General features: G+C 48.1%; 1 protein-coding gene across 6 annotated transcripts in view; it reads left to right on the forward strand.

Annotated features, from left to right (window-relative positions):
• Positions 1 to 12,603: 12,603 nt before the first annotated feature.
• Positions 12,604 to 26,390, forward strand: part of lamb2l (laminin, beta 2-like) — a 152,613-nt gene continuing 138,826 nt past the window's right edge. For 2 of the 6 annotated variants that reach the window (XM_069939468.1, XM_069939474.1), the window contains exon 1: positions 12,604 to 12,887. In XM_069939468.1, coding sequence (XP_069795569.1) covers positions 12,702 to 12,887 — 186 coding nt within the window. In that variant the 5' untranslated portion in view covers positions 12,604 to 12,701. Of the gene's footprint in view, positions 12,888 to 17,675; positions 17,861 to 26,390 lie in introns of those variants that run through there. The other 4 variants (XM_069939473.1, XM_069939470.1, XM_069939472.1 and 1 more) reach the window with 4 other exon arrangements.

The following is a 26,390-nucleotide window of genomic DNA, read 5'->3' on the forward strand; positions in this document are numbered from 1 at the left end:
TCCTTCCCCTCTCTCTTCCCCTTCGCTCATAGTCTTTAATTTAGACGCTTGTCATTTTTCACTCACATCTTGAAGAGGAAAGGGTTCAGGTCTGAAATATTGGCAGTATATCTTTACCTCTTATGTGAGACCTGCTGAGTTCCTCAGGCATTGCTATGTTTTGACTATTCCTGACGTGTGGCTTCCAGTTTCTATCACCCACAGCATGACCATTGACACCCTGCTACTTCCGGGATCTCACTGTGTGCACGTTGACTGCTGTCTTTTCTACAGTGACAACCTTAAGGACAAAAGCTGGGACCTCAGGGCACAGCAGCACAAGATGTATGTGAGATCACATCACACGTGGAGCACCATGAGCAGCAGCTATAGAAGGACATCGGTAAACTGGAAGGGATGTGGAGGAGTTTTACCAGTCTGTTGCTAGGATTAGAGGGTTTGAGTTATAGGGAGAGGTTGGATAGGCTGGGTCTTAATCGCCTGGAGTAAAGGAGGGTGAGGGGTGACTATACAGAGGGTTATAAAATCACTAGGGGTGCGGATCAAGAAATGCTCACAGTCTTTTACCCCAGGGTAGATGATTCAGGAACTGGAGAACATATGTTTAAAGTGAGAGGGGAAAGGACCTGGGGGCAGATTTTTGACTCGAGGGTGGTCCATAACTGAAACGGGCTGCCAGAGGAAACTGAAGTGGGTACAGTTACATCAGGTGGAGGAGATTACAGGCAAACTACCAACCCCTACACTGAACAACACCCACCCATGCTGATACCAGTCCAGGCCAACACCAGCACCCAGTCGTTGAACCATGGCTCCATCATATGAAGGTTTAATCTTTAGATCAACACTTGGACACAAATTCCAAACCCCCCCGCGCCCCCCCCACCCTTCGTGTCTCTGACATCCCAGCCCTACCCCCAACCTGGACTCCCCCTCCCCCCCAGCAGATGGCACCCAACCCCCAGCCCTCACAGGGACACCCTCCCCCCCCCCAAGAGATAGCACAAGATACCCACCCCGCACAAGATACCCACCCCGCACAAGATACCCACCCCGCACAAGATACCCACCCCGCACAAGATACCCACCCCGCACAAGATACCCACCCCGCACAAGATACCCACTGTCGGACTCTGGCTTTAACTTACTCTTAATTTAGTCTATGTGTAGTCTGAGTCCAGCGCGTTCTTTGAATGAAGTGATAGGAGAAGGTATTCGGTTCAACAGTCAATTTATTACACAGCACAAGAATAAAACTTAACAGAGCTCTGGTTCACTCATTAGTTCATAGGTCACTTGCACAGTGAGCTACTCCCCAAGACTGACCCCTATTGTCCAGTTGGTTCAGTTTATATAGGTCAACCTTATCATACAGAACAAAAGTTGTCTTCCTTTGCTAGATCTTTTTGCATAAGGGTTATCACAAGTCATCTCCTGTTTTGCAGATATCTGGGGTGTAGCACTCCCATCTTAATCCTCCAGGCCAGACTATCCCGTTGTGTTGATCAGAAATTAATTCATCCCCAGATATTTCTAATCACCATTCTGTTCTTGTCTGGCCAATTTCTGCTGTTCTCTTTAACACCTCCTCCTGCCTAATCTTCCTCTAGACTTGTTTTCATTCCCTTTGTTTCTTTCAGGCCATTCTTTGTTCTGATCTGGCCTGTGTCTCCTGTGCTACTCACCACCTCATTTAGTTTGAGCATTCCTCCTAATTGTTTTATGCATTTCCTCTCCCTGTATTTTGGAGAGACAATTTTGCTCAGCCAACTTTGCTCCATGCTGTGATTGCCACTTAATCACATTCCTTTTTCCTGAACCATGCAGTAAATATACACTTATTAATTAATCATTTATTTCATACTGTTTTAACCCCTAGATTCCAACACCACCCCGCACAAGATGCCACCCCGCACAAGATGCCCACCCGCACAAGATGCCCACCCCGCACAAGATGCCCACCCCGCACAAGATGCCCACCCCGCACAAGATGCCCACCCCGCACAAGATGCCCACCCCGCACAAGATGCCCACCCCGCACAAGATGCCCACCCCGCACAAGATGCCCACCCCGCACAAGATGCCCACCCCGCACAAGATGCCCACCCCGCACAAGATGCCCACCCGCACAAGATGCCCACCCCGCACAAGATGCCCACCCCGCACAAGATGCCCACCCCGCACAAGATGCCCACCCCGCACAAGATGCCCACCCCGCACAAGATGCCCACCCCGCACAAGATGCCCACCCCGCACAAGATGCCCACCCCGCACAAGATGCCCACCCCGCACAAGATGCCCCACCCCGCACAAGATGCCCACCCCGCACAAGATGCCCACCCCGCACAAGATGCCCACCCCGCACAAGATGCCCACCCCGCACAAGATGCCCACCCCGCACAAGATGCCCACCCGCACAAGATGCCCACCCCGCACAAGATGCCCACCCCGCACAAGATGCCCACCCCGCACAAGATGCCCACCCCGCACAAGATGCCCACCCCGCACAAGATGCCCACCCCGCACAAGATGCCCACCCCGCACAAGATGCCCACCCCGCACAAGATGCCCACCCCGCACAAGATGCCCACCCCGCACAAGATGCCCACCCCGCACAAGATGCCCACCCCGCACAAGATGCCCACCCCGCACAAGATGCCCACCCCGCACAAGATGCCCACCCCGCACAAGATGCCCACCCCGCACAAGATGCCCACCCCGCACAAGATGCCCACCCCGCACAAGATGCCCACCCCGCACAAGATGCCCACCCCGCACAAGATGCCCACCCCGCACAAGATGCCCACCCCGCACAAGATGCCCACCCCGCACAAGATGCCCACCCCGCACAAGATGCCCACCCCGCACAAGATGCCCACCCCGCACAAGATGCCCACCCCGCACAAGATGCCCACCCCGCACAAGATGCCCACCCCGCACAAGATGCCCACCCCGCACAAGATACCCACCCCGCACAAGATACCCACCTCAAGAGACGGCACCCACCCTAACCCCAAGCAGACACCCCCCCCCCCCCACTTGGGAGACAGCACCTACCAAGAGGATCTTCTTTCCAATCCTTGTCTGGGATGGTGAAGATTCCAACAATCTCATGTCCAGCCTTCTTCAACTCCTGTACACCTCTTGGCCGAACAAGCTTTGTCCAATCACAGCGATCTTCATCCTCCTTCACCAATCAGCAAGTACCTGCTGACAATGTTGTAAGAGTTTGCACCGTTTTGATGGGCTCCAGCAAGGAGATAGGGATTAGGTTTGTAAAATTCTCCTGAAAGCTGGCACTGTAGGCGAATAAAGGGGACTTGGTACATGGCTCTGGTCTTGTCCAGAATTTGAGAATTTTGGATTATGATACACAAGGATATTGGTGAAGTTTCAGGTTTCAAATTCCTTTTTGCCCCCCAGACTCTTTGTCTTGGAAGACACACTTGGGTAATTTGGGGAGAAATACTCTCAAAATTGGATTTCAGACAAGTATAACAGTAGGAAGGCAAATTATACGTTGAGAATGGAAGAATTGGGGGGGGGGGGACGACCAACATTTCAGGAGAGAGCCTCAGAAATGGCCAAGTGGAAGCGTTTGAATGCACGCCCTACAAATAGTTCGATAAATTGGACATCTGTCACAAAATGGTGCCAAGGTCTAGCTTTCTGGCAGGGGAGGGGGAAGGTGGAGGGGGGAGGGGGATGGTGGGGGGGGAGGGGGAAGGTGGGGGGGAGGGGGAAGGTGGGGGGGGAGGGGAAGGGGGGGGGGAGGTGGGGGGGAAGGGTGGGGGGGGAGGGGGATGGTGGGGGGGGAGGGGGATGGTGGGGGGGGAGGGGGATGGTGGGGGGGAGGGGAAGGTGGGGGGGGAGGGGGGAAGGTGGGGGGGGAGGGGGAAGGTGGGGGGAAGGTGGGGGGGGAGGTGGGGGGAAGGTGGGGGGGAAGGTGGGGGGGAAGGTGGGGGGGAAGGGTGGGGGGGGGAAGGTGGGGGGGAGGTGGGGGGGGAAGGGGGGGGGAGGGGGAAGGTGGGGGAGGGGGGGAAATACTGGTTGATGTGGCGGTGAAGCATATTAATGAACAGTTTTATTCTGTTACTCAAAGTCTAAATACAGGTAGTTCTCAACTTACAACATGCAAGAGTTATGTCCACCTGCACAAACCACCAATTTTTTTTTAAAATACTGTACATATGCTGAGATTACTCATCCTGTTGAAAACTTTTTTTTGAAAAATTGCTTTAATACCACGTTAACACATGCAATCCCGACTAACAACCAATCTGAGTTACAATTAGTACTTCGGCCCCAATTACGGTCGAAAGTTGAGCACGGCTTGTACACACATACAGTTATTATATTGGGATTCTTTGCTGCTATGTTTGTTTCTATTTTATGGATACATTTATGTTTTGTAATTTATGAATTACATTACTTTAACACTGACAATGGTTTGGGGGAGCGAAAAGGGGAGGGAAAGCGGGGGGGGGGGTGAGGAAGAAGGAGTGTGAGTGGAGGGAGGGGGTGAGGAGGGTGAGTGGAGGGAGGGGTGAGGAGGGTGAGTGGAGGGAGGGGTGAGGAGGGTGAGTGGAGGAGGGGTGAGGAGGGGGTGAGTGGAGGGAGGGGTGAGGAGGGTGAGTGGAGGGAGGGGTGAGGAGGGTGAGTGGAGGGAGGGAGGAGGGTGAGTGGAGGGAGGGAGGGGGTGAGTGGAGGGAGGGAGGGGGTGAGTGGAGGGAGGGAGGAGGGTGTGGAGGGAGGGAGGAGAGTGAGTGAGGGAGGGAGGGGGTGAGTGGAGGGAGGGAGGGGGTGAGTGGAGGGAGGGAGGGGGTGAGTGGAGGGAGGGAGGGGGTGAGTGGAGGGAGGGAGGGGGTGAGTGGAGGGAGGGAGGGGGGTGAGTGGAGGGAGGGAGGGGGTGAGTGGAGGGAGGGAGGGGGTGAGAGTTGGAGGGAGGGAGGGGTGAGTGGAGGGAGGGAGGGGTGAGTGGAGGGAGGGGAGGGGTGAGTGGAGGGAGGGGAGGGGTGAGTGGAGGAGGGAGGGGTGAGTGGAGGGAGGGAGGGGGTGAGTGGAGGGAGGGAGGGGGTGAGTGGAGGGAGGGAGGGAGGGAGTGGAGGGAGGGAGGGGGGAGTGGAGGGAGGGAGTTGGGGGTGAGGAGAGAATTGTGGTGTGGTGGTTGGGGGGGGGGGGGGGTGTGGGGTAGTTGCGGGAAGAGGCGGCCGAGCGGGGAGCGAAGGAGCAGCGCGAACTCACCGTGCCGTCCGGCCGCAGACTCAGGACGAGTGGAAGGAAGTGTGTGGGGGGGGCGGCTGCTTTGGCACCTGGCTCGAGCGAGACACTCTCTCCGTCCCCAGCCGCCTGCCCACGGGGCGGAGAAAGCCCGTCTCCAGATCGGGGGAGGAGCTCTCCGGCCCGGCTTGACAGGGAGGCGCAGGAGGCCGCCGTTCTCACTCGCCGTACCCCGGTAGTCTCTCCCTCGCTGTGTGGTCCGTGACCCCGGTGGGTCTCCCGCTCCCTGGGTGGTCCGTGACCCCGGTGGGACTCCCCCTCCCTGGGTGGTCTGTGACAGCAGTGGGACACTATCTCCCCAGATGGTCTGTGGCTCCAGTAGGGTGTGTGACCCGAGTGGTCCATACACTGTGTGGATCTTCCACTCCCTGGGTGGTCTGTGACCCCAGTGAGTCGGTCCCCTTCGGCCTATTTAGTCACATTCTCTTGCAGGTTGTAAGTTGAGAACTACCCTGTATTTAGACTTTGAGTAACAGAATAAAACTGTTCATTAATATTGCTTCACCGCCACATCAACCAGTATTTCCCCCTCCCCCCCACCTTCCCCCTCACCCCCCACCTTCCCCCCTCCCCCCCCACCTTCCCCCTCCCCCCCACCTTCCCCCTCCCCCCCACTTTCCCCTCCCCCCCACCTTCCCCCCTCCCCCCCCCACCTCCCCCCTCCCCCCCCACCTTCCCCCCCACCTTCCCCCTCACCTTCCCCCTCCCCCCCCCACCTTCCCCCTATGACCACTATGACCCCAACACTTTCCTATGTCCCAAATTCCCTGTGGCTCAAGGGTCAAATGGCTGTCCTTTTGGTCTTCTCAGGAAGGGGTGTTGTGAGAGTGGAGTGGGTGAGATTGGTGAAGGGGAAGTTGTGTTGATGGGGAGAGGGTTGGTGAAGTGGTGGTGAGGGAGTAAGGGTGGTGAGGTGGGAGGGAGTGGCGAGGAGGAAGGATGTGTTGAGGGGGAGTGGTGATATGGAAGCAGTGGGTGGTGAGTGGGTGGGAGATGAGGAGATGGGGTTGTGGGGGAGAGAGAGTTGAGGAGTAGGGGAGGTGAGTGGAGGGGATTGGAATTGGGGGAGTGGATGGTGCAGGGAAGGGGTTGGTGACAGGTTGGGGTGATGAGAGGGCAGTTGGGTGGTAAGGGGCAGGGGAGGGGTGGAAAATGGGAAAGGGGGTGGTGTGAGGAGTGGGAGTAGAGGAGGTGGGGGATTTGAGGGGGGATGGGGTGGTGAGAGGGTTGGGGAGATCAGGACAGGTGGAATAAGGATTTGGCTGGAGCCATTTCTCATGAAGATCCTGAGTTGTCCTCTTTGTGAACATCAGTATGAGGAAGGAGGTGATCACTGACGAGGGGAGAGGCGGAATCCACACCCTGTCCACATCAATCATATGGAAGGGGAGAGAGTGGACATCTTCAAGTTCTCAGGAATAAACATTCCCACTGACCTGACCAGAGACAAATACATTGATGTAATTGTCAAGAAATCATCAATGCCTCAACTTCTCAGAAGACTGAGGAAATTTGTTATGTTGTCCATGCACCCAACCCTTAATAAAGACCCAACAGCTTCTACATTTGAGAGTAGACGCCAGGTGCATCGCAGCATGGGACAGGAACTGCTCTGCTCCAGGTCGGGAGAAGCTGCAGAAGGTGGTGATTGCAGCTCAGAACATCACGCAAACCTCCCTCCCTACCGTAGATTCCATCTACATCTCCCGCTACCTGGGAAAGGCAGCCAACATCCTGAAGGACCCATCACACTCCAGACTCACTCTCTTCTCCCATGGGGAAGAAGGTTCAACAGTGTGAAAGCACACACCCATAGGTTCAAACACAGTTTCTTCCCCACAGCCATCGAGCTCCTGAATGAACCCCACAACAGTGCTCTCACACTGCCCTTTCTTTTCATTATAACCCTGCCCTCTGTAAACTGTGCTCTTTCCATGGCTCTGTGACCGTTTGAGATATTATTAGACTTGCTGGGAGAAGAGCCCTTCCCACTGGACTGTGTTGGAACGAGACAAATAAATTTGAATTTTGCTCAAAGATTGCTGGGTGTAGGGAATTTCAAGTTGTTTATTATCATCTGATTATATAATTTGACGAAACAGTGCTCAGTGTAGACGCACAAAACCAGACATAACACACATACAGACAAACAATACATATGCAGGCAAGTATTCATACCTACAAATAAATAAATATTGTTTTGTGAATATGATAGTCTCACATGGTTAGTATGAGGATTCCCTTTGGTCGTTCAGTATTCTCACTGTCCGTGGGAAGAAGCTATTCCTCAGCCTGGTGGTGCTGGCTCTGATACTCCTGTACAGATCCTTATTCCTTTATTTGTGATTCCGAAAACCAAACTTTTTTTTAACTGCATGTACAGTATAATTTCAGGTGTTCTAGAGAGAGCAAGGAGAGAACATGGCTCAGACAGCGAGTGGGCAGAGAGTGAAGCGAGAACGCATCCCAAAGAGCATGGAGGTCATGTTATGCCACTGGAGCCAGAGGGGCGAAGGAGGTGATTCCAAGGGAGAGAGGCTGGGGAGCAGCAGCAGGAGCCGGGCCGGAAGGAGACAGAGAAGGGCACGGCGGAGCCCAGCAGAGTGAGCCTCTTTTTGTTTTAATGTGGGAGCAATGGCCATCTTCGTCACCCATAATCCCCCATGCAGCAGGAACCACTCTGCTTTTCCCAGGGCGGTTCCAGGTGCATGGGGCATTATGGGTAATGAAGACGGCCATTGCTCGTTGAGCCGGCTTCAATGTGGCATTGTTCCATAAAAAGGGCTTTATGTTTTGCGTGAATCTGTAGAGCCGCCATTTTATTTCCATATTCCGGAATAATCCAAATACCGAGAGGTGTCCAGTCCCAAGGATCTCAGATAAAAGGATAAGCACCTGTATCTCTTCCCTGACAGGAGCAGCTGAAAGATGCTGTGTGCAGGGTGGAAGGGATCCTTAATGATTTTGCACACCCTCTTCAGACAATGATCCCAGTAGATCATGTTCATGAGTTATGGGGGGGGGGGGGGGAGGGGTGAAGGGAGACCCCAGTGATCCTCTCTGCCACTCTTATGGTCCTATAGAATGACCTCCAATCCATTTCTCTGCAGTAATCATACCACTCTGTGATGCACCCACCAGGACGCTCTAGATAGAGCTCCTATGAAAAGTTGATAGGATGTGGTCAGTAGCCTCACCTGGAAGTGTAGTCACTGTTGTGCCTTCCTGACAAGTGAGGAGAAATGTGTCCACGATACGTCACGAGTTCAGCCAACTTCATGGAACTTGGTGCTCTCCACTCTCTCCATTTCAGAGTAATTGATGTGTGGCTGGACCTTACCCTTGAACTGTGACCCAGGGAGGGAATGTCATCCTTAATTGGTGTGGTCTGACTGTGACTCCAGGGTCCAAAAGGTCACTCAGTTCAGGGAGGCTAGCCTTGCACTGATTGCAGATCCCAAAAATGGGGTCTTTTCCATCTGGCCCCACTACAACCACTCATGGAGTTCCAGTCCCATTTATCTACCACAGATGCTGCCTGGCATACTGTACATTCCAGCATTTTACATTTTATTTTGGATTTCCAATGTTTGGCTTTACAATTAATGGGGGGGCAGTGACCGAGGCCTCTTTCTGTGCTGCAGTATTGGGTAAGTCCAGGGGGTGGGGGGGGGGGGGTCACAGCATGAACGTTCCAATTCCCCCAGCTGTCAGATGGTGTGGAGATTTGAGATGGAGCAATTTCCCCCTTAAAACATCTCAGGAAGTTCTCGAGAAACATGGGTGGGTGTGGACTAGAGAGGAGATCCCCTGTCACTGAGGGTGTGGTCCAGGCAGTTGCTGAGAGAGAAGGTATTTCAAGAGCCACCAAGGCAGCCGATTAAAGTATTAAGGACGTAAGAAATAGGAGCAGGTGTCGGCCATCCAGCCCATCAGGCTTGCTCTGTCGTTCAAGGAGATCACGGCTGATCTGATGATTGGCTCATCTCCACCTACCTGCCTTTTCCCCATATCCCTTAATTCCCCCTCCATGTAGAAATCTATTCAACCTTGTCTTAAATGTATTTACTGACGTAGCCTCCACTGCTTCAATGGGCAGTGAATTCCATAGATTCACCATCCTCTGGGAAAAGCAGTTCCTCCTCATCTCCGACCTAAATCTACTGCCCTGAATCTTGAGGCTATGTCCCCTAGTTCTGGTCTCCCCTATCAGAGGGGGAAAAAAACTCATCTACCTCTATCTTATATAATTTTATATGTTTCTATAAGATCCCTTCTCATTCTTCTGAGTACCAGAGAGTACAGGCCTAGATGATTCAATCTCTCCACTCAGGCCAACTCCCTCTTCTCTGGAATCAACCTGTTGAACCTCCTCTGTACCACCTCCAAAGCCAGTACATCCTTCCTCAAGTACAGATGAGAACTGCACGCAGTACTCACTGACATCACTAAGTGGGTGCGGACAGCTCTGGGTGTCACCATCAGAGGAGATCACACCAAAATGACTGTCTATAAAATTCTTGTGTAGTGTTTCAATAGAAATGTATTATTTTTATAAAATATCCCTGTAGATGGTTATAACAACAAAAACATTTTTCATGTCCATCTTACATGTATCAATATACCTACAAAGCTCGATGCTCATTTCCTTTCTGAAACTTATAATGCTGCCCCGGTCGGAACTGTCATTATTACCCAAATGACAAAAAAAGCTTTGAATCATGTGGCTTTGTCTGCACACGCTACAAACAACGTGCTACAAGCAGCACACTACAAACAATGCGCTTACAAGCAACACCCTACAAGAAACGTGCTGTTGTTTTCATTGCTGCTGGTGTTTTTATAGTCGCTGCTTTAGTCAGATTTTCGGGTGTTTCAGCTACAATATTGTGGGAATTAGTATTTGTGAACCTAGATCAATAACGTTTGAGAAGGAAATGCTAATTAAAGGAAAAGAAGGAGAAAATTCAAAAAAAGGTTTCTGCTCCATTCTTTGGCTTGGCTTCGCGGACGAAGATTTATGGAGGGGTAATGTCCACGTCAGCTGCAGGCTCGTTTGTGGCTGACAAGTCCGATGCGGGACAGGCAGACACGGTTACAGCGGTTGCAAGGGAAAATTGGTTGGTTGGGGTTGGGTGTTGGGTTTTTCCTCCTTTGTCTTTTGACAGTGAGGTGGACTCTGAGGTCTTCTTCAAAGGAGGTTGCTGCCCGCCGAACTGTGAGGCACCAAGATGCACGGTTTGAGGCGATATCAGCCCACTGGCGATGGTCAATGTGGCAGGCACCAGGAGCTTTCTTTAGGCAGTCCTTGTACCTCTTCTTTGGTGCACCTCTGTCTCGGTGGCCAGTGGAGAGCTCGCCATATAACACAATCTTGGGAAGGCGATAGTCCTCCATTCTGGAGGCGTGACCTACCCAGCGCAGTTGGATCTTCAGCAGCGTGGATTCGATGCTGTCGGCCTCTGCTATCTCAAGTACTTCGATGTTGGAGATTAAGTCACTCCAATGAATGTTGAGGATGGAGCGGAGACAACGCTGGTGGAAGCGTTCTAGGAGCCAAAGGTGATGCCGGTAAAGGACCCATGATTCGGAGCCGAACAGGAGTGTGGGTATGACAACGGCTCTGTATACGCTAATCTTTGTGAGGTTTTTCAGTTGGTTGTTTTTCCAGACTCTTTTGTGTAGTCTTTCAAAGGCGCTATTTGCCTTGGCGAGTCTGTTGTCTATCTCGTTGTCGATCCTTGCATCCAATGAAATGGTGCAGCCGAGATAGGTAAACTGGTTGACCGTTTTGAGTTTTGTGTGCCCGATGGAGATGTGGGGGGGGGTGGGGGGGAGGCTGGTAGTCATGGTGGGGAACTGGCTGATGGAGGACCTCATAATGTAACTAATGATGTTGTAATTCAATGTAGAAAGATTTTACAAAATAATTTTGTTGTTGGTATTCATATAGTCTAAGAAATATTACATTTAAGCAATTTATCATTTATATTTATTTTGGTATGGGGGAGGTCCATGGGAAGGTCCATGTGTGACAGAGGGGAAGGGGTGTGTGACAGAGGGAGGGAGTGTGTGACAGAGGGGAGGGAGTGTGATGGAAGGGAGGGGGTGTGTGACATAGGGAAGGGGGTGTGATGGAGGGGAGGGTGTGTGTGATGGAGGGAAGGGGGTGTGATGGAGGGGAGGGGTTGTGCAGGTGGAGGGGAGGTGTGATGGAGGGGAGGGAGTGTGACATAGGGGAGGGAGTGTGACATAGGGGTGGGGGTGTGACATAGGGGAGGGTGTGACGGAGGGGTGGGGGTGTGTGACAGAGGGGAGGGGGTTGTGATGGAGGGGAGGGGTGTGTGACAGAGGGGAAGGGGATGTGACGGAGGGGAGGGGGTTGTGACAGAAGGGAGGGGGTGTGCAGAGGGGAGGGGGTGTTTCTGATGGAGGGGAGAGTGTGAGGGTCTGAGCACGTTCACAACCCCCTGCAGTTTCCTGTGGTCTTGAACAGAGCAGTTCCCGTCTCACGCAGGGATGCACCCTGACAGGATGGAGTCAGTGGGACCTGTAGAAGTTGTTGAGGGATGTAGGTAACTTGATGTGAAGTTATCTCAACAACCCTTGGGGGAACAGTGAGAATATAAAACTGAACTTTTAAAGCAAGCTTTGAGCTGAATACAAAACAATCTGCTGGAGAACCTCAGTGGTCAGGCAGCATCTGTGGAGGCAGAGAGATAGTTGTTGTTTTGGATCAAGAATGTGCATCAGGGCTCAATAACCTTCAGAGGAAATGGTAAAAAAAATGAAAAAATAGAGGGTTTTGGGTGTGAGGGAGGAAAGGATCAGATTGATCTGGAGTAGGTTTACATGGGTTGGCAAACATTGAGGGCTGCAGGGCCTGCAGTGTGCAGGAATGTTCCATGTTCTATGGAAGACTGATCCAAGGACACCAGTGCGTGTGAACCTACTTATCTGCTTTCCACACTGGACACCGATACTGTAGCTGTTCCCATGGATTAAACTCCACTGATAACATTGACATCAAAAATCTTGGCAAACTTCTACAGATGTGTTGTGGAAAGTATGCTAACCGACTGCATTGCGGACTGGGACACCCCTCTTTGTGGATTCTGGACTTTCTAGCAGAAAGACCACAGCCTGTTCGGGTCGGTAACAGAATATCGAACACCGTCACACTGAGCACTGGGACACCTCAGGGCTGTGAGCTCAGCCCATTCCTGGTCACACTGCTGAGCCACGACTGCATCACCAGATCCAGCTTCAACAGTGTCATCACATTGGCAGATAGCACGACAGCTGTCGGCCTCATCATCAACAATGAAGAGTCACACTACAGAGAAGAGGTGGAAAATCTTGTGAAATGGTGCGAGATTAACAGCCTGAATCTCAACATGGACTAAACCAAGGAGACAATCATGGACTTCATGAGGATCAGGAATGACCACCCTCCACTACACATCAACAATTCTGTAGTGGAGAAAGTGGAGAGCATCAAGTTCCTTGGGGTCTACTTAACTTGTGACCTATTGTGGACAAACAACATCTCCCCACTTGTCAGGAAGGCGCAACAGCAACTGCACTTCCTGAGAAGACTGATGCGGGTAAGGCCACCGGACACCATTATGTCAACCTCCTATAGGAGCTCTATCGAAAATGTCCTGCCGGTGTATCACCGTGTGGTACAGTTGCTGTAGAGACTTGGATTGGAGGTCAATCCACAGGACCATAAGAGTGGGGGAGAGGATCACTGGAGACCCCTCCCCTCCCCATTGACCTGATCTACTGAGATCGTTGACTGAAGAGGGCGTGCAAAATCATTGAGGACACCTTCCACCCTGCACACAGCATTTTTCAGCTGCTCCCATCAGGAATATCAGAGCCAGCACCACCAGGCTGAGGAATAACTTCTTCCCACGGGCAGTGAGAATGCTGAACGACCAAAGCAACTGCTCCCACTAACCATCCGAGACTCTCATTTGTACAAAGCAATATTTTTTTTAATATGATGAATACTTGTCCTGCAGATGTGTTGTTTTTCTCTCTGTTATATCTGATTTTGTGCACTCTCTTCAGACACTGATCCTAGTAGATCACGTCAATGGGGTGAAGGGGGTCTCCAGTGATAACAAGAGAGAGGACCTCACCTATGTCCCATGGCTCCATTCATTGAAAACCATGTCAAGTTTTAAGCTCCTGTTCTTTTCCTAGTTACCTATTTGCCCTCACCCAATCTCCCCTGATTTTCTTTCTCTACCTCAGACATCTCGTGTCCTTCCTGATTTCCCTCTTGAGGGTCCTCCTACATCCCTTGATCTCCTCATCCCAGCTCCCTGTTGATGTACACCAATTCCCTGACAGGAGCTTCAACGTGCCTCATCAGTTGAGGTTCCCTGCACCCACCCACCTTACCCTTCACCCCAGTAGGAACACAATATCCTTGACCTCTCCAAATCTCACCTGTGAAACTCTGATCACCTACAAACGGCCTCTCCCCTTCAATCTCTGTCAGCCCCTGTCTGATCAGCCCCTGTCTGATGCCTTCAAAATGAGCTGCCCCAGTCAGGGACTTTCCCTTAAATTTAAAATTTAGACATACAGAACAGTAACAGCCTCTTTCTGCCCAAGAGCCCATGCCGACCGAATACACCCAATCGACTTCCAACCCCAGTACGATTTGAATGGTGGAAGGAAACTGGATCCCCTGGGCAGACATGGGGAAAACGTACAAACTCCTTACAGATAGTGTCGGATTCTCTGTAGCAATGGTGCGCTAAATGCGACGTGACTGTGCCTTTCTTTGTAACTGTTTTGGGATTGATAGAATCAGTGTGCTTGCCCTGACTCTCCGTGACTTCCCGGGGGAAGGTCCAGTGTTGCCCACTCTCCAGTACAGCCATCTACACATTATTTGAGATATAAATTTCTCATGGCAATGTTTTCCAGTTTTATGTCTCCATTGTTAGATTTTTGGATGTTGCCATCACGTGGAGATAAAATAACTGATGTTTTGGTAACTTGAATATCTTTGCTTCCTCTAAATGCTGTGAGACACCCAGCGTCTGCAGGCCTTCACATTTCGCTCCATCATTTGGAAGGCCAGGCTTTCCACATCGTAGTACTGTAGTTGCAGCACCAGGTGGCAGTCCTGCATCATGCCCGAGGTCTGCTGGAGGTCTCTCCAAGAGCAGAGGGCCATGGCAGGACGGGAACTGTGTTCACCAAGGGCTGGTGAGTTGCTTCAAAGCCCAGTCCCATGGCCAGGGAATTACAATTCATGTGGTTAAAATTCTGGAATCAATTAGAACATTACACCACAGTCTACATACAACCTTTGGTCCACAATATTATGCTGACCTCCAGAATATAAACATGCTCAGAAAACTAAACCTTCCCTACTTCGTAACCCTGTATTTTACTTTTATCAGTGTGCCTGTCTAAGAGTCTCTTAAATGCCCCTATTGTGCCATCTTCCACCACCATCCCTGGCAATGCATTCCAGGCTCCCACTACGCTGTGTAAAAATCATACCCCTGACATCTCCCCTAAACTTTCCTCCCCTCTCACTGTCCTCTCATGTTTGCTAGGTAGTTTTAGAGATTAAGGAAACAGAAAGAAACATTATCGAGTTACAGCATGGAAAGAGGTCCTTTGGCCCAACTCCTCCATGCCAGCCCAGATGTCCATCTGACCTGGTCTTATTTGCCTCATTCAGCCCTGAACCTTTCCAGTCCCCGAACTTATCTAAAAACAATGTGACTGCACCCACCTCTCCTGCTTCCTCCGACAGTTCATTCCATACACCCACCACCCTCTGTGTGAAGAAGATGTCCCTCAGGTCCCCTTTAAATCTCCTCTCTCACCATGTCCGCTACTGGAAAGGGTGCAGAAGAGATCCATAGGGTCTGGAGGGCTGACATAGAACATTACAGCATGGAACAGGCCTTCTGTCCCATGATATTAAGGGAGAGGCAAGATAGGCTGGGACTGTTGAGAAAAACACGAGAGGCTGAAGACACTGTGATTGTAGTTAAAAACACCAAAATGTGGTCTATTTGGAGGAGAACTTCTTCAGGCCAGGCATCCCTTGAAGAGATTTCCTGAAATTTCAGCAATATATTGTTGTCTCCTATAGATGCTGGATAGACCAGCTGAGTTCCTTCAGCATTTCCGTGTGTTTACTACGCTGGGACTGTTCATTGGACCACTGGGGGGGGGGGGGGGGGGGGGGGGAATAATATAGAGGTTTCTAAAACCCATGAGGGCCATCGATGATGTGAATGCTCACAGTCTTTTCCCCAGGGTAGGGACGCCTACAAAGAGAGGGCAGAGTTTTGAGGTGAAATGGCACTAGCCCAGAATGTCAACTTGGTTGGCATGGACAGGATGGGCCAAAGGGCCTGTTCTGTGCTGTGTGATACCATGATTATAAAACTTTTAGATGAGACATTCTCAACCTTCTTTTTGGGCTGTATTCCACCACCCCCCCCCCCCCACCGACGCCCCCCAGGACTCTGCTTCCCTACTACGAAGTAGGGAAGGCCCCCTTCCCTGTGAAGCAGTCACATTTTGGTTTCTTCCACACTTCTCTCCGACCCACTACATTAAAAAAAATTAAAAATTCATGTTGCATGAGGCGAAAAGAAAACAGGCTTTGACTTAAATGTGCTGTGGTGGCCGCCACTGTGAATGGGTGGTCCAGAACAGAGCAGCTTGCTGTAACCGTCCACTAAACAACACCAACCCCCCCCACCACCCCCCAACTTCCACCCCACCTTCCCTTCACTCTGGATAGTGCCCCTCCTCTTGGAAATAGGCTGAAAGTCTTTTGATGCCTTGAGCACTTCTACTTGATATCCATTTAACCATTATTGCCTTAGGGATCTATGTTGGCCTTCATTACTGGAGGGAATGAATTTACCAGCAGGGACGTTCTGCTGCAAGGTCCTGGTGAGGCCGCACCTGGAGTTCTGCATGTAGTTCTGGTCCCTTTACTAGGAAGGATATACTGGCTTTGGAGACGGAGCGGAGGAGGATGTCCAGGTGGATTCTAGAGATGAGGAGAGAAAAGGATGAGGACGGATCTTACGTGATTGTAAAATTAAGAAGGGAGTAGTTTTCATTGGCCGGTGAGACCACAACCAGGGGACAGTTTTAGGCTTCTTATTTAAGAAAGGATGATTCCTGGAATGAAGGGATTAGCATGTAGGACAGAGCAGCAGAGCAATATGGAAATTGTGAAATTTTGTCTTCAGTTTGCTCGCGCTAATTTACAGAAACTTTTTAATTCATTCATTTAACAAAGCCCATCAGCTGTGTGGCAGTCCAGCCAATATTATGGAAATTTCCGCATCTCAAAAGATGTAGAAAGGTTGGTCCAATGGTGGGAGGGTCGAGGACAAGAGGGAACAACTTCAGGATTGAAGGGCACCATTTCAAACAGAGACGCGGAGGAATTTCTTTTGCCAGAGAGCGATGAAGCTCTGGAATTTGCTACCACGGGCAGCTATGGAGACCAGGTCGTTGGGTGTATTTAAGGTAGAGATTGATAGGAATCTGAATAGTCTGGGTATCAAAGGTTATGGGGAGAAGGGAGGGGAGAGGAGCCAAGTCGGAGAACAGATCAGCTCATGGTGGAGTGGGCTCGGTGGGCTGGATGGCCAACTGCTCCTATATTTTATGGTCTTTTGGACACATCCTCCTGATTTGGGGAGTAGATTTAGGATGGAGATAAGAAGGAACTGCTTCTCCCAGAGAGTGGTAAATCTGTGGAATTCTCTGCCCAAGGGAACAGTGGAGGCTGCCTTGGTGAAGGTATTTAAGACCCAGACGGCCCACTCCTGCTCCTATCTCTCATGTTTTGGTGGGAGCAGTTTGAATCTCTGTGCATTCACGGATTTCTCTCAGACTTGGACCATCCAGAAACATAACGGAGGACCTCACAGATACCAGCTGACCACCCCAACATACCTTTCCCTCATCCCAACAAGGATGTGGGAATGAGAGTGTCAATCCCGGGGGAGAGTTGGGCGCCTCAATGCAGCCCGTCACAACAGGCGCTGCCTCTAAGCAGAGAGATGGCCGCCATGGCAGTGGCTGCGGTGGATTGGAACCGTGACTCGCTGCCCAGGGTTCGTTCAGGGTCTCAGCCACTTAACTTTCCCCATCTCCCAAGGCCTCCTCTTTTTCTCCCCATCACTCCCTCCCACATCCTCCTCCCCCTTACCCCTCCCCATCACCCCTTCCTTCATCCCCATCCTCCCTCCCCATCCTATTCCCACCCATCTCCCCCATTCTCCTCTCTCCCATTTCTCCCTCCCCATTCGCCCCTCCCCTTTCTCAACCCATCACCCCCGCCCTCTCTCCGCCTCCGGAGGGACGTCCCCCGTCTCGCCCGCCTCTCTGTAGGTTCCGCGAGTGCCAGAAGCTGGAGCGGATCAGAACAGAGCTCGGACGGCTGCAGGTGAGCCGTGGACGCGGCCGGTCCCGGGAAGCGGTCGGACACGGGACGGATGCAGGTGAATTGTGGAAGCGGGGCGACTGCAGGTGAATTGTGGACGCGGCTGGTCCCGGGCAGGTGAGGCGGCTCTTCCCAGAACTTAGCTGTCTGCGGGGAGATGAGGCGCTTCCTCCCTCGCCCAGAGAGACGCTGAGGGTTCCCGGGTCAGAGAGATGAGAGCGAACCAGAGGAAACAATCCCAATACAGCGCCGCGGTGCCGAGGGAGAGAGGTTAGGCAGCGTTGCGGGAGTGGGCAAGTTCCCTCCACAGTGTTGCAGGCTAGGATAGATGTCAGTGGATGTGAGGGTGTAGCAGGATTGCTGGGCCGATGGGTCTCCTTGCTGAGTGTTGGACCCTCAGTGGGGCTGCTGCTACTACAGTCATCCGGAAACCTATTTGACAACGGTGCACAGGAAGATCCCACAAATAGCAGTGGAGTGAGGTTTGGACAATCTAGGGTAGGGAGTTGGAGATGTACCTTAGCCCTAGTCATAGGTGGAAACTCTGGTGGGATCTTTCTTCTTGGAGATCTTCCTTTCACATCTCATGTGACAGTGCAGCATCCCCTCAAGTATTGCCAGGAGTGTGGGTCAGAGAGGAGAGGCATTTGAATCCAAGGGAATACCTCATGAGTGTGTTGCAATGGACCCCACTTTGTGCAGGCCATTCCTGGGTGCTGAGCACTGCAGGAAGGATGGGGTTCTGCTGGGGAGAGTGCAGAGGAGACTCACCAGGATGTTGGAGGATTTTGGTTATTTTTTTATTTAGACGGACTGCATGGTAACAGGTCATTTCAGCCCATGAGTCCATGCCACCCAATTTACCTCCAATTAACCTACGTTTCGAATGGTGGGAGGAAACCGGAGCCCCCCCTGGGGAAAACCCACGCAAACACGGGGAGAACATACTGTTACAAGCCCAGAGGACCCCAAAACCCAGCAACAATAAATATATACCAAACCAAATGGTAATTTAAACAAAAGTTGGCTTTAATTATCTTTAAACATGAAAATGGAATCAAACTTTAACTTATCACTATTGACTTACTTAACCTAACTTAACCCCCTTCTAATTCTAAGCGCACGTGTGTGTAAGTTCAGAAAAGTTCTTTGGTTCACAGTCCACTCTTACTTCTCATTCCTCCAAGTTGCAGGCAATTCTTATACTGTGCACAGAATTTAACATTTATAAAGTTCATCAGGCTTTGGTGCTTGAAAGGTAAATGGTTACCACTCAGGAAGGTTCTTGTCGGTTTTCAGAGAGACATTTGTTGTTCCAGGACATCCACAACTGATGTACTTCCATCAGCCACTTCAGTCTCTTGCTGATGAAACTTGCCCCTTCAGGGTTCTCCAGATGATAACCTCTTTCTTTCAGGCCACCACAGAGTGCCTTTTTGTTTCTCTTATTCCAAGTGAAACATTAGACAGCCAGTCCTCTTCTCTTGCATGAACCACAAGGGCTTTGACCAGGCCATCTTCCAAAATGGGACTTCTTGCCAGCTTGTCTGTTCCAGTTCCAGCTGATCTTGCTGGCTGTATGTAACACTGTACAAGTGATCTCTGTGAGTCTCTCACACAGAGAGAAAACCTGCTCGACTCTCCCTGCCTGCAAAACCACATGACGCTCCCACAACAGCAAACTCTCTTCCAGTCAGCAGTGGCTCCGACATGCTCCCTCATCTGCTTCCTCCTGCAAACAACAATCCATCAGTGAAGTCTCCCGAGCACTCCCCAAAGCTCCCGCAAAAGCTGAGAGAAGCCAATATGTCTAGCCTGGGGCAGAGTTCCAGTATTTCAAATAAGATCTGCTTCTAAGTGCACTCCAACAAACCCTTCCAAATCTATCTCCAAAAAACATATCTATGCACTCTACAAACTCTGTCACAATGTAAACTCCTTACAGGAAGTATGGGATTCGAAACCTGGCTCCGATTGCTAGCGCGGTGAAGACATTGCGCTAACTGCTACGCCATACGTGGAGATTGGGCAGGCTGGGTTCAAGCTCTAGGTCAGCCATTCTCAATGGGGGCATTGCATTTCCCACTCCTCACCCCCCCCCTCAAAACCGGGATCCACAGCACATTTAAGGGGGTCACAGACTGAAATCCTTAATAAAAGGGACCCACGGTGTGTAGAGAAAAAGAGGAAGAAATGATTGTTTCACAGGGAAGGGGACTGACAAACTATGAACAGAGTCTCGGGAGGCGGGGTGGGCACAGCCAAAAAAAAGAAATGTTGAGAATAGTTGGTCTGGATCCCTCAAGTCCTAACAGCATCTTAACTGAGGTCCTCCCAGAACTCGACATAGTGCTCCAGGGTGGGATCATTGGTGCCTTGGTGCATGGGGCAGAGATAGGTCGACATTTGGAATTTTTTTCCCATGGGTTCAGGTATAAAATTATGAGAAGCAGAGATAAGGGTTATTGGGGAGAATCATTTTTTCAATGGAAGGTATTTGAGCTGAGAGGAATGATCACTGAGAGAGGCTGATATCAGGAACTTGCTTTTCAAGTTTACTTTCATCTGACTCTGTGAACACACCAGATGAAACAGCGTTTCTCCCAATCAGTGTGCACACAATTCACAGTACATATTCACATGTATATTTTAAACATAATTTTGTATATCTAAATAATTTGAGATGATTTACTGGATTGCAGGATGCTGTTCATCAATCTCTCAGTCTGTGAGAAGAAGCTATTCCCCAGCCTGACAGTACTGATTTTGATGTACCTACTTTCTGATGGCAGTGGGTCAAAGATACTGTGTGTAGGTTGGAAAGAGTCCTCAATAATTATTTGAGCGCTTTTTAAACAACATTCATGGTGCATGTTGGCAACAGGACAAAGGGAGACCCTTTTCTGTCAGAGGGGCTGATTGAATCAGTCAGAGTGTTTAAGGGCCACTTAGGTACTTTAGGCAAGACCTCATTTTGGCAAATAGATGGCCAGAGGTTAGCATGGAAGTGTGGCAGAAGGGCTGGTTTCTGTACTGTACAACTTCATGACTCCACATTCCCAGGACAGCCCACGCAACCTGGTTGTCCCTGCTCTAGGCAGCTCGCTGAGCTGTCAACATGACCCCAGTTGCCTGGCTTGGTTCAAGCCCTAGGGCCTCGCAGGATCGCTGTGCCTCTGCCCATGAGCGGAGGTTGAAGGGTAACCCTGTGACCCAGCACAGGGGCTGCAATCCCACTCTTGTCACCTGAGGCCATGCTGTTAGAACCTGTGCAGTCCTGTGGGGGTGATGCACTGACTGAGGAGACCTCCTTCCAGCTTTCCAGCTGACCACTTGATGGTCTGTCAAAGATGAGCAGCAAATGCACTGAGGTCAAAATGCGTTCCTTAATCCACGTGGCGAACACACCCTCTGGCCATGTATGGTTAGTGGGATCTTTCTGTGCACATATTTGAAAGCTACATTTTCTCCATTTGAATAGTAATTGAAATTGTTTCATTAGCTGCGAGGAGACCCAAAGGCCTTTGCAGCTAATTCTAAATGAATCTCCATTGTAATGAAAGCCTCTTTACTCTGCCTGAACTACCTCAGCTGTGGTGGGCATTGTTCCTGACCAACTGCCAAAGTGACCCAAAGTGAAACGCTCTCCCGTTAATGGCTTTGCTACTGACCTTAGTTTCCTCACAACAACTTTGTCCAGGGCTAGGTTCCTGTCAGCCCCGCTGACCCTTGGCAGAGTGCAAGGCAGAGGCAGGGGCGGAGAATTGTTTAAACGTTCAGAGGGAGCGGGGGCATCCTGGCACTGATCACAGGCACTGATCACAGGGTTAACCTGCAGGTACAATGAGCAGCCAGGAAAGAGAGCAGTTTTACTGGTCTTCATTGCATGAGGAGTTGAGAACGAAGGAGGGCTGGATAGTTGGACACGATGCTGGGGGGGTGGGTGGGGGGGGAGAGAGAGAGAGAGAGAGAGAGAGAGAGAGAGAGATGATGTGAAAATTAGTGGTACAGTGGACAGCGAAGAAGGTTCTCTCAGATTACAGCAGGATCTAGGTGGACTGGGAAGGTAGGTCAAGGAATGACAGATGGAGTTTGACAAGTATCAGGTGTTGCATTTTGGAATGTGAAACCTAGATGAGACTTTCACAGTAAATAGTAGGGCCCTGGGGAATGTTGGAGAGCAGAGAGATCGATAGGTACAGGTACACGGCTCCCTGAAAGTGGCGACACGGTGTTGAAGGGAGCGTATGGCCCACTTGCCTTCATTGGTTAGGACATTGAACACAGGGATGTCATGTTAAAGTACAAGTTGGTGAATGTAGAATATAATGGCACAGTTCAGGCCCTTTGGCCCACAATGTGGTGCCAACCCATATTAACCTACACGAATAAACAAAACCTTCCCTATCTCATAACCCTCTATTTTCCGTTCATCCATGTGCCTTTTGTAGAGCCTTTTAAATGTATCTACCACCACAATGTACCTACAATGCATTCCAGGTACCCACTACTCTCTGTGGGGGAGGGGGAAAAGAAAACTTGCCCGACATCTCTCCAAAACTTTCCTCACCTTGTACAGATGTTCTCTGGTGTTTGCTACTCTCGCCCTGGGGAAAAAGGTGCTGGCTGTTCACCCTATCTATGCCTCTCATAATCTTGTAGACCCCTATTTTTTTTTTTTTTTTTTGACAGTAGTTATTTCCGTTTTATTAATTTTTTTTTTTTTTTTTTGAAATTTTTTATTTTTCACACCATAAATCACAATAGCCATGATATACACTTTTTCTTTTCCACACATTTACAGTGACTTTTTCTCCCTCCCCCCTCCCTCCTCCCAAGCCACCCCCCCATCCCCCCCCCTCTCATCCATTTTAGTTATACAATCTAGGTTGCATTAATTCAGTTAGACAATGTTGTCATTCAACAAAAATACACCAGAAATTCTACTGAGTCCATTCTTTTCTTCTCTTCTCCTTCCATCAACTTAGGTAATGTTTGTTCCCGGTAGGTTTTCGCTATTGTATTTAATGTAAGGCTCCCATACTTGTTCGAATATTTCAATATTATTTCTTAAACTATATGTTATTTTTTCTAATGGAATACATTTATTCATTTCTATATACCATTGTTGTATTTTCAAATTATCTTCCAATTTCCAGGTTGACATAATACATTTTTTTGCTACAGCTAGGGCTATCTTAACAAATCTTTTTTGTGCATCCTCCAAGTCAATTCCAAATTCTTTATTTTTTATGTTACTTAGGAGAAAGATCTCTGGATTCTTTGGTATATTGTTTTCTGTTATTTTATTTAATATCTGATTGAGATCATCCCAAAATTTTTCTACTCTCTCACATGTCCAGATTGCATGAATTGTTGTTCCCCTTTCTTTTTTACATCGAAAACATCTATCAGATACTGTTGGGTCCCATTTATTTAACTTTTGCGGTGTAATGTATAGTCTGTGTAACCAATTATATTGTATCATACGCAGCCTCGTATTTATTGTATTTCTCATCGTTCCAGAGCATAACTTCTCCCATGTTTCCTTTTTTATCTTTATATTTAAATCTTGTTCCCATTTTTGTTTAGTTTTACCATTTGTTTCCTCATTTTCCTTTTCTTGCAGTTTAATATACATATTTTTTATAAATCTTTTGATTAACATTGTATCTGTAATCACATATTCAAGGTTACTTCCCTCTGGTAAACTCAAGTTGCTTCCTAATTTATCTTTCAAGTAGGATCTCAGTTGGTAATATGCCAGCGCTGTATCTCCCGTTATATTGTACTTATCTCTCATTTGTTCAAAGGATAAGAATCTACTTCCTGAAAAACAATTTTCTATTCTTTTAATCCCTTTTTTTTCCCATTTTCTAAAGGCAAGGTTGTCTATTGTAAAAGGGAGTAGCTTATTTTGCGTCAATATTAGTTTTGGTATTTGGTAATTTATTTTATTTCTTTCTACATGAATCTTCTTCCATATATTGAGGAGATGGTGTAATACTGGAGAAGTTCTATGTTGTACCAATTTTTCGTCCCATTTATATAATATGTGTTCAGGTATCTTTTCCCCTATTTTATCTAATTCTAGTCTCGTCCAGTCTGGTTTTTCCCTTGTTTGATAAAAATCTGATAGGTATCTTAATTGTGCGGCTCTATAATAATTTTTGAAGTTTGGCAATTGTAAGCCTCCTTGTTTATACCATTCTGTTAATTTGTCTAGTGCTATCCTCGGTTTCCCCCCTCTCCATAAAAATCTCCTTATTATTTTCTTTAACTCTTTGAAGAATTTTTCTGTCAGTTGTATTGGCAATGCCTGAAATAAGTATAGTATCCTTGGAAAAATGTTCATTTTAATACAGTTTATCCTTCCTATCAGTGTTAGTGGTAGCTCTTTCCAATGCTCTAAATCGTCCTGTAATTTTTTCATTAGTGGATTGTAATTGAGTTTATATAATTGGCCTAGATTTTTGTTTATTTGCACACCTAGGTATCTTATTGCCTGTGTTTGCCATCTGAATGGGGATTCCTCCTTAAATTTTGAGAAATCCGCGTTATTCATAGGCATTGCTTCACTTTTATTTACGTTTATCTTGTATCCCGACACTTCTCCATATTCCTTCAATTTCTTATATAGTTCTTTTATTGATAGTTCTGGTTCTGTTAAGTACACTATCACATCATCCGCAAACAGACTGATTTTATATTCCCTGTCTTTTATTTTTATTCCTTTTATATTATTATCTCTTCTTATCGATTCTGCTAGTGGTTCTATAGCTAGCGCAAACAATAATGGTGATAGTGGGCATCCCTGCCGCGTTGACCTGCTTAAGTTAAATTGCTTTGATACATGTCCATTTACTGTCACTTTCGCTAACGGTCCCTTATATAATGCTTTAATCCAATTAATATACTTCTCCGGTAAACTGAATTTTTGCAATACTTTGAACAAGTAATTCCATTCTACTCTGTCGAAGGCCTTCTCTGCGTCTAAAGCAACTGCTACTGCCGGTGCTTTATTTCCTTCTACTGCATGAATTAAGTTAATAAATTTACAAATATTGTCTGTTGTGCGTCTTTTTTTGATAAATCCAGTTTGGTCTAAATTTACCATTTTCGGTACCTGTTCTGCTAATCTGTTCGCTAATAGTTTAGCTATTATCTTATAATCTGTGTTTAGCAAAGATATTGGTCTATATGACGCTGGTGAGAGTGGATCTTTCCCTTGTTTTAGTATCACTGTAATTATTGCTGTTTTACATGAATCTGGTAAGTTTTGTGTCTCATCAATCTGGTTGATTACATCCAGGAGGGGCGGTATTATTAGGTCTTTAAATGTTTTGTAGAATTCTATTGGGAGTCCATCCTCTCCTGGTGTCTTATTATTTGGTAAATTTTTTATTATCTCTTGTATTTCTACTGTTCCAAATGGTTCTGTTAATTTATTTTGTTCCTCTATTTGTAGTTTTGGTAGTTCAATTTTAGTCAAAAATTCATCTATTTTCCCTTCTTTCCCTTCGTTTTCGGTTCGGTATAATTGTTCATAGAATTCTCTGAAGTTTTCCTTAATTTCTTTTGGATTATATGTAATTTGTTTGTCTTTTTTCCTTGTTGCCAATACCATTTTCTTAGTTTGCTCTGTCTTAAGCTGCCATGCTAGGATTTTGTGTGTTTTTTCCCCTAGTTCATAATATTTCTGTTTTGTCTTCATTATATTCTTCTCCACCTTATATGTTTGTAATGTTTCATATTTTATTTTTTTATCCGCCAATTCTCTTCTTTTGGTTGTATCTTCCTTTATTGCTAATTTTTTTTCTATGTTTATTATTTCCCTTTCCAACTGCTCTGTTTCCTGATTATAGTCCTTCTTCATCTTGGTTGCATAACTTATTATTTGCCCTCTAATGAATGCTTTCATTGCGTCCCATAGTATAAACTTATCTTCCACTGATTCCGTATTTACTTCAAAGTACATTTTTAATTGTTTTTCAATAAATTCTCTAAAATCCTGTCTTTTAAGTAGCATGGGGTTTAATCTCCATCTATACATTCTTGGAGGGATGTCTTCTAGCTCTATTGCCAATAACAGGGGTGAGTGGTCCGATAATAGTCTAGCTTTATATTCCGTTTTCCTAACTCTCCCTTGTATGTGGGCTGATAACAGGAATAGGTCTATCCTTGAGTATGTTTTATGTCTAGTCGAGTAGTATGAGTATTCCTTTTCTTTTGGGTTTTGTTTCCTCCATATGTCCACAAGTTTCATTTCTTGCATTGATTTAATTATAAATTTGGTTACTTTGTTCTTCCTGTTAATTTTTTTCCCCGTTTTATCCATATTTGGATCCAAATTCAGATTGAAATCCCCTCCTATTAGTATGTTCCCTTGCGTATTAGCTACCTTCAAAAAGATATCTTGCATAAACTTTTGATCTTCTTCGTTAGGTGAATATATATTAAGTAGATTCCAAAGCTCTGAATATATCTGACATTTTATCATAACATATCTCCCTGCTGGATCTATTATTTCCTCTTCTATTTTAAATGGCACATTTTTGCTAATTAATATAGCCACTCCTCTTGCTTTTGAATTATATGATGCTGCTGTTACATGTCCTACCCAATCTCTCTTTAATTTCTTGTGCTC

Source organism: Narcine bancroftii, chromosome 5 (assembly GCF_036971445.1).
Source record: "Narcine bancroftii isolate sNarBan1 chromosome 5, sNarBan1.hap1, whole genome shotgun sequence".
Classification (NCBI taxonomy): Eukaryota; Metazoa; Chordata; class Chondrichthyes; order Torpediniformes; family Narcinidae; genus Narcine; species Narcine bancroftii.